Source organism: Bremia lactucae, linkage group LG1, assembly GCF_004359215.1.
Source record: "Bremia lactucae strain SF5 linkage group LG1, whole genome shotgun sequence".
NCBI classification, from domain to species: domain Eukaryota; phylum Oomycota; class Peronosporomycetes; order Peronosporales; family Peronosporaceae; genus Bremia; species Bremia lactucae.
In genome coordinates, this window is record NC_090610.1 from 7051684 (window position 1) to 7060058 (window position 8375).

General features: G+C 44.2%; 3 protein-coding genes across 3 annotated transcripts in view; 2 read left to right on the forward strand and 1 right to left on the reverse strand.

Annotated features, from left to right (window-relative positions):
* Positions 1-2644: 2644 nt before the first annotated feature.
* Positions 2645-2827, forward strand: CCR75_008384 (uncharacterized protein; the record flags this gene model as incomplete). The annotated part of the gene is made up of 1 exon (XM_067966436.1): positions 2645-2827. One exon carries the CDS (start codon positions 2645-2647, stop codon positions 2825-2827), a length of 183 nt encoding a protein of 60 aa, XP_067822500.1.
* Positions 2828-5401: 2574 nt separating this feature from the next.
* On the reverse strand, positions 5402-6852 carry CCR75_008383 (uncharacterized protein). Its single transcript, XM_067966435.1, has 2 exons — positions 6003-6852; positions 5402-5934 (listed from the first exon to the last, which is right to left on the reverse strand). Exons 1-2 carry the CDS (start codon positions 6819-6821, stop codon positions 5656-5658), a joined length of 1098 nt encoding a protein of 365 aa, XP_067822506.1. The 5' UTR covers positions 6822-6852; the 3' UTR covers positions 5402-5655.
* Positions 6853-6953: 101 nt separating this feature from the next.
* Positions 6954-8375, forward strand: part of CCR75_008382 (uncharacterized protein) — a gene marked incomplete at both ends in the record, with an annotated part of 5707 nt that continues 4285 nt past the window's right edge. The window contains 4 exons of the mRNA XM_067966434.1: positions 6954-7029; positions 7114-7157; positions 7232-7300; positions 7383-8258. Of these exons, the coding sequence (XP_067822505.1) occupies positions 6954-7029; positions 7114-7157; positions 7232-7300; positions 7383-8258 (1065 nt within the window). The remainder of the gene's footprint in view (positions 7030-7113; positions 7158-7231; positions 7301-7382; positions 8259-8375) is intronic.

An 8375-nucleotide genomic window follows, 5' to 3' on the forward strand; every position in this document is an offset into this window, starting at 1 on the left:
TGATACAGTCTCGACAATCCTGTTAAGGATGGTTATGATAGATTTCTGAGAGATTTATATAACCTTTAAGAGACTTATCTTTTTGATAAGCTGTCAAATAATGTTGACGACGGGGCAATTATTTTTGCAACAGCGGGCTTATCCTCGCCGTTAATTTGCGCAGCCGGCTCAAATCAGGCCCGCGCAAAAGGGCATCAACGACGATCTGAGTCGTCTTGTTTTATATTACACGGAAAAGTTATAATCCGCAAAGAAAGAAATCATCTCGCCATTCTTTACGAGAGATGTGGACTCTGTTCAGCCGTGCGTAAGGACGTACGGTCCGTATAAACGATGAACGGTCTATTTTTAAGAGATAGACCCTAAATTTAGCCAGCGCATTTCATGGCAAGGTGTCCTTGTCATGCTCTGAATAGTTTGCTCGCTAGAGGTATATCGCGCTGAAGGAACTTGACCCTACGAACTTATAGCAATTGCCGTCAAATAAAATAGTTCAGCGCCCAAAATCAACTTAAGATCGAAGCGACAAATCAATTGTCAATTTGCATTGCAAGGTGACGCAGTAGCACACAGTGGTTGTGTGTGGGATCAACTTTCGTTTAGTGGCCTGCAAGTTCTCCTGACGTTGCTCAATCAGTAGGGTTCTCCGCCCTACTGACCTCGACCGTCTTTTGGCAATCCTCTTCGCCGCTGCGATATCGCAACCGCGTCGGGCCCGCGTCATCCGCTACTTATAGAGGGTGTGGATCAGTTCGCTCAGTGTTTTTTGACACTGGGGTGTGGGGACCTACACTTATCGGCTTAGTGTCCTACCCTCTGGCCGCAGTTGCATCTTCGCATTCGTTTGTAGCTTGAAGAGCAAGGTTTTCCGCGCTAAGCATAACTGAGGTCCATTGGCTCGGAACACCGAGCTCTTATCGTCTCGATGGACGTTTGGGACCTGAATAGTACAAAAGCCTTTTCTTTGGCTAAAGTCCTACTGCTCTGCTATAGATAGAGATTGCACGAGCAGGCGTCTCTAATTTGAGGTAGAACAGGTGGGTCTTGACGGGACCTTCCGCAAGACCACAATTACCTGTGTTTAATGAACTATGGAAATAAATCACAATACAACTTACTAAGTATTGTGAGGGTATGGTATGTCACGCTTGCTCTGCTTCAAATCCAGGAGCTCTGCATGAGTCCTGGACATTGGCGGCTCAAACGTTTGCCTGATCCGAGTCTTAAAGACTTCATACGACCCCAACGCAAATGGCTCGTGAAGCTCGAGACCTAATGCCCAAAATTTGGCACGTCCGGCTAAGTTAAACATGCCGAACTTCACAATTTCGTTGTATCACTTGTGAACCTCGATGGCATCGTCAAGTGCGACGAATCATTGCAACAAGAAGTCACCTACGAAGGCTCTTCAAAAAGACGATCAACATGCGGCTATCACCGAATTTATCCAACATGAACTTGACGCACCCCCTCTCCTGAAAAGGTAACCTTGCTTCACCAGTAAGGCACTTGACAGTTGAACCTGTTGAGGCAACAGCATTCACATGCTGTAGCCGTGCCGGCGAATGCGCGTCAACCATGTGCGTAGGTTCTTTGTTAAATAGTAGGATGGTTGTTAACAAAGATATTACGCACTATAGCCGACAAAATTGAAACTTTAAAAAGGTGTGGCTTGCTTGCGTTCATGGTTGCTGCAGGGCACAAAAATCCGGCAAACGTCAACGCAGTTCCTGATGTAGTCACACCCATTACACTACTCGCACCAATACATAGGTAAATAATAGGTGATTCGCTTACCCGGTTCTCCAATTTAATTTAGGCGGGTAAAGACACCATAAGAGGGCTCTGAAGACGATTCTAGAAGGAAATTAGTTGGTTTGAAAATAACTCATACCATGATAATGTTCTATGATTTCGTAAATCTGTAGTATTAATTCAATGACGACAAACAAACGGGGGGTGGGGTGCCGATAACCGGCTCCTTTTTTTAAGCCACTAATAATTTCTTTGACGTTTTAGGACTGAGGTATTTATAGAAGTAAAATACAGAGGTTTCTCTACAATTCCTGAATTAGTTTACACCACTATAGTTGTGTTTAGTGACAGCGAAAAATGCAGCATCAGGCTAAAATAATTAATTGTCACCAAGCGTTTGCTCCTCGCACAGCACTTATTTTGGGGATGGCAAGTTATACCGGGATACATATAATTCGAATGAGCATTCTGTGACAATTGGGGGCTTCACACCGCCCCATAATTCTGCTGATTGAGTGTGCTATGTCTTATAAAAAAATAAACAGCACAATTTGTGAAATTAGCCACCTCCCGAGGTAGCTGGTTTGCAAAATTTTAGGCACTAGAATCAGCTCTCTTTCGCCGCTTAAACCAAAACATCTGACAAGCTATTACAGGGGGTATGCTTTTGCTATCCATTTATTCGCTCACCACCAAAGCCGCCCACCCTCTTACTCTTACCCCGCCCACCAATGCCCATCTCGATCTCAACATGATGTCACTCTCCGATGACGCTGAAATCGTGCAGTAGAATGGCCTGCACAAGTTCAACGTGGCGATTCCGACATTCCATCCTATGGATTTGGAAGCTGCAGTTGAGGTTGAAGGCACCATAATACAAACAACAACAATGCTCGAGGCCGCTGAAGACAACACCGCAGAAGTAGCCACCACTAACCCAGGCCTAGGCATTGCTAGAGTACGAGGTCGAACATGTCGTCTGCTTCAAATGACGGAGCAGCTGCACATCTCCTCGAACTTTTGCTTTTCAGATTGGCTTGTCATGGGGTCGTGGGGTACTCAAGCGCAATGAAATACAGGTCAGAACTGGAGATTGTTATTACGATGATTCTTTATTTCAGATGCTAAATCCTTACTCTACTCTATGTATACATTGTTAGTATATATCAATATATATTATGAGCTTTAGCGGAACTACCACGCTCCTTCAGTCAGATGAAGACTTCTCGACTCACAGAGTCACTTAGTAATACGGAACTAATAAGTGTAATACCTCTGTGAGTCCTACAAGCTCAAAGAGCAAGGGACTCAGTGATTCGTAGAACATAGTGGCAACTAGGGCCCGAGAGTATATACCTTAGGAAGGCTTATTACTCTCACAGACCGCAGCGCAAGCCATAGGAAGGCACTTCACGCTTTAAGATCAAAAGGGAAAGGGTGCGACTATTGCCACATACGTGTTGACTATTGCCACAGACACAACACATATAATTGGCTAAATCAGTGTAAGCCAATATTATTGGTCGATAGTGTGGTTGTATTATTGGTTCTATGGAGATACATTAAACAATGAACAACTGCATCAAATAGTAATTTGCATTCGACTTAAGAAAGCTCGGATTTAAACGGTACAAACAGGCTCTCTAACTTCAATTGAACGAAGAGTGGAAGACTTCTGTACATGCGTGATGAAGGCAGGGAGTTTAATCAATATCGAGATCGCGCATGGCGAAAGGAGTCATTCGCCTCAGATCAAACAAGTTGTGGAGTGCTATTTATTGGCGTGCTGTTTTCAGGACTCGTTGACAGTTGCCACGCGCAGGATACGAAGCTGCAAAAAGTAATTATCGCTTCTGACACTACACACCCGAGGAATTTGGACTCAAAAAGTGTTCATAGTATGGCCAACACAATAAAACTGGTCGTTTTCTATCGTGATTTTTGCTGTTAGCGTCTGTGGATAGTGCGATATTGTGGAAGCGCGCGATACCCTTTGTCGTGTTACACTGAAAAGACGCCGTTAGACATGCTCTTGGTATTAAAGTCTTGTTTTGATCAAAAAAAGAAAGCTATGATGCAGAATGTCAAGCTGCGATTGGATGTTGGTACAATAACTGTGGGTACTCGTGCTTAATGTGTATCGAATGTCAGCTCTTGCAGAGGCTTATCCACTGACAAAACCGACGAGGTTCCGAATCAGCTTCTCTTTGTATTGGTACAAGTTTTTAATTAAAGATGAAGGAAACTAAAGCAGGGATAGCGTCGTCATTTCCCGTCGCAGCGGTGATGAAGAATGTTGCAAATTATCGCTTAATCAATCCAAATACGACATCGTTGAGCTTTATACGCGCAATTTTTGGAGTCGCTATTAAGTATTTTTATACGCGTGATGCTTGCAAGGAAAGTGTTTTGCACGATGAGACGAATTGCTCATTGATGATTCAAGAAACTAAGTGCAACCAAAAAGGGGGTGAATATACCAATTCTCTATATTTGATGCAGTTGTCCGGTTTAATGTATCTTATGTAGAACCATAAATATAGCCACACTATCGACCTTTCATATTAGCTTACACCGATTCAGCCAATAAGAGGTGTTGTGTATGTGGCAATAGTCAAAACGTCTGTGGCAATAGTCAAAACCTCTGTGGTAGTAGTCGCACCCAAATGGGAACTGAATTTGTAATGGGGCACACATCGGTTGGAGAACCGTTGTTATGGTTCATTTACTTTATGGGTAAACTACCCTTTTATCTAATTTTAAAATAGTTAGTTACTTAAATCTTATTTATTATGGGTAACAAATGTTGTCGCCGCCAGATATAAATCTGGCGGCCAAAATCTATTTTTAATTAGCTAGGGTAAGGTTTTAGATTTAAATAATTGAAAAAACGTTCAATTCCCTTTTTGATCTTAAAGCGTTAAGTGCCTTCCTAAGGCTTGCGCATTGATCTGTAAGAGATAGAAGCCTTTCTAAGGTATATCCTCTTGGGCACTAGTTGCCACTTGGTTCTACGAACCCCTGAATCCCTTGAACTAGGAATCCTTGAGCTTTAATAGCTTGTACGACTCCCTGAGTTGTTAAACCCACTAGTTCAATAGAACTAAGTGACTCTCGGAGTCTAAAAAAAAGTCTTCCTCTGACTTTAGGAGCGAGGTAGCTCCGCCTCCGCCTAGCTCCCCCTACAGAATTATATTTAATGTTTTAAAATATAAACCTTACCTAAATTACATATAAAATGGAGTTCGGCCACCAGATCCCTTTCTGGTGGCGACCCCTTGTATTACCCATAATAAATGGGATTTTAATGATATTACCTATTTTAAATAGAAAAAGAGGTATTTAACCCATAACGTGAAATGTACCACATAAATAACGTTTTACCAACCGAAATGTGCCCCATTACATAAACTACTTGATGAAGGTTTTGATTGTGTAAATCAGCAAAATTCTTCTCCGGCTGAAGCAGCAGAAGTTGTCGGGCGTGAGTGTGCTGAAGTCTAGGAGGTCTCGGTTACAATTATAGCGTCTAAATCAGCACAATTTTAGCAAACTAGCTTGCTGAGTCGATTGCCCAAACGAGTAGAATTATGGGGTGTGAACCCCTAATGCATAATCTATAACTTCATTTGAGCAGCACAAATCGACTAGCTGGTCAATTTTTAGAAACTTAAATTTCGCTCACTTGAGCAGGCGTAGACTATGCATAATTTTTTAATCCGATAGGCAAAATATTCAGTTTTTTTCAGCTAACAGAATTTTAAGCAAGGGATTCCGAGCCAAGTGCACATATATAATAATGTAATAGTTTTTTTTCTCATCTCACTTACTACGGCGAGGGTATATGCCGTCGTGCAAGCTAATGCAAGCAATACATTCAACGAGTTGCATGGCCATGATTTATTGATTCTTGCACTCAGGCGGTTTCTCGGAGGAGTTGACTCCGCCATCAATAGCGGGAAATTTCTTTGTGCCGCGACTTGGCTTTGGAGCTTCATCACCGGATTGAGAATCCTCGTCCGAGTCTACATAATCATCATCCTCCTCTGGTTCGTAGTCCGAGTCATCGTCCTCCACGGCCTCGCCGGTAAACCAAAGCAGCGCCTGTGGAATAATAGTTTCGTGAATTGTAAAGCCTATCTCAAAGTCCCCGCTGAGCTGGCGCATGATCATTTCGCTCTGTATGAGCAGAATAAAATATTTCAATTTAAACCACCTCCTTGCAAATATCTAGCGCAGCAACTTACGTCTTCGTCGTCCTCTTCCGATGGCATTTCTACCGGCGTGAATAGTTGAAAGAAGCTTTCACAAGGCTCAGTGCGACTCACAACGCGCGACTCACCCTTTCCTCCCTTTGAGCGTTGTTTAACTTTCTTAGTCACCTCGCATAAGTTCTTTCCCTCCTTCCAATCGATGACTGTTCCCGCAACGTTGCGCAGCACAGCCTCGCCCAGCTCCGAGGCATCACCTATGTCGTACTCCTTAGTGAGCGTCTTGTTGAAAAAATAAGGATTTTCTGAAAACTCAAAAGTGAGCTTAAAACCGTTGTCGTCCTCGTGGCTAATCGAGTGGACGTCGTTAAGGAACTCAAAGACTGGAAGATCACGCTCCTGGATGAGCTCAGAGAGCACCGAGTGATTCATAAAGGCACGCAGCCAAAATCCAGGAACGCCTTTAACAATTTCTTCAGGGATTATATCAGCCTCTGATGATTCAGCAGTAGCGGCTGTGACTGCTTCAACTTCTCTAGCACCAGACACAATATCGGCACGCTGTTTGTAAAAAGGCTGGTAAAGCTTCTCGTATTTTAATTCAAGCGCCTTGCGTTCCTTCTCAAATTTTTCTTCTACCAAAGCCTGTGCCTCTCGCAGCTTACGAAGCGCATCAAGACGCATCAGCACGTTCTTAGGCAAATTGGCTAAATCATCCTCCACGTCATTGGTGGCATGATCGTCGCCCACCTCCAGCTTTTCTACCTGTTCATTTATACCTTCTAAGCCGCGTCCATCCTGTTGATCAGCCTCTACAACAGTTCCGTGTTTACCAGCCACAGTTATTTTAGCCATATTTGTAAGTGGTAAGTCGCTTCTTTCATTAAGGTCTACTCAGTTTGGTTGGCTGTTGATCGGCTGGTAAGTGTGTAAACATAGCTTTAGCGTGGACCACACTACAAGAGTGCTCCGCTCCCTCGGCAAAAAATGAGCAGCGGTTCCATGGCACTCACAAGCGGCGGCACTGTCGCTGCTAAGCGCCGTGTCGCCTACTTTTATGACTGTAAGTTTCTCGTCTTATTTAATGTGCAGGCCAATAAGCTTATCTAAAAAGCTGGCTCCCTTCGTGTGTTTGTCCGCACTGCAGCCGAAATTGGTAACTACCACTACGGCCAGAATCATCCCATGAAGGTGATTTTCGCGATAATAACTGATGTTGCATATTTTTAATTTTTATTACTGTCCGTGATCGTTTGCCGTTATAGCCGCACCGCGTCCGAATGGCTCACAACCTTATCACCAATTATGGCCTCACGAAGCACATGGAAGTTTTTGTACGCCCTGCACATGTCCTAGATTTAAGCTTATGGAGGCTAAATCTGCCGATTTTCAATGTGTTTTGATTATTTATGCTAGCGCCCTCGTATGGTAGACTGGACCGAGCTCACTCGCTTTCACTCAGATGATTATATCCACTTCTTGCGGCTTGTGACGCCCGACAACATGCACGAGTACCTGCGCCAGCTCCAACGCTTTAACGTGGGCGAGGATTGTCCAGTGTTTGACGGTCTTTTTGAATTTTGCCAGCTCTATGCGTCAGCTTCGATAGGCGGTGCTGCCAAGCTAAACTCAGGCTCCGCGGACATTGTCATTAATTGGTCGGGGGGTCTTCACCACGGCAAGCGGTCGGAGGCTTCTGGTTTTTGCTACGTAAATGACTGCGTGCTTGGTATTCTGGAGTTGCTTAAGACCCACCAGCGCGTGCTTTACATTGATATTGACATACACCACGGCGATGGCGTAGAGGAGGCCTTCTACACAACAAATCGTGTAATGACATGCTCATTTCATAAATATGGCGAATTTTTTCCAGGTACGGGAGATATTAAGGATATTGGTCACGGAGATGGCAAGCACTACGCAGTGAACTTTCCATGTCGCGATGGTATGGACGACGAGAGCTTTACAGGCATATTTCGTAGCGTGATTTCCAAGGTGATGGAGCACTTTGCGCCAGGAGCTGTCTTGTTACAGTGTGGCACAGACTCGCTCTCTGGTGATCGGCTTGGTAGCTTTAACTTATCAGCTAAAGGCCACGCAGACTGCGTATCGTATGTTAAAAGTTTTAACATGCCCACACTAGTTGTTGGTGGTGGTGGGTATACGCTTCGCAATGTAGCCCGTGCGTGGTGCTACGAGTCTTCGCTGCTCGTTGGCGTTGACATTCCTGACGCGATGCCTTATAACGATTACTTTGAATACTATGGGCCGGAGTACCGTTTGCACTTGCCCGTGAGCAATATGGAAAATCTCAATACACCTGCTTACCTGGATGAGATCAAGCGTCAGATTCATGAGAACCTTCGCCAGATCGAGCCTGTTCCCAGCGTGCCTTTTATGGTCGCCCCA

Bases quoted from the DNA above. Each gene is read 5' to 3' on its own strand.
- CCR75_008383 (XM_067966435.1), bottom strand. From the start codon at position 6,821: ATGGCTAAAATAACTGTGGCTGGTAAACACGGAACTGTTGTAGAGGCT. The intron at 5,935-6,002 runs GTAAGTTGCTGC...CTGCTCATACAG, and splicing joins CGGAAGAGGACGACGAAGAC to AGCGAAATGATCATGCGCCA.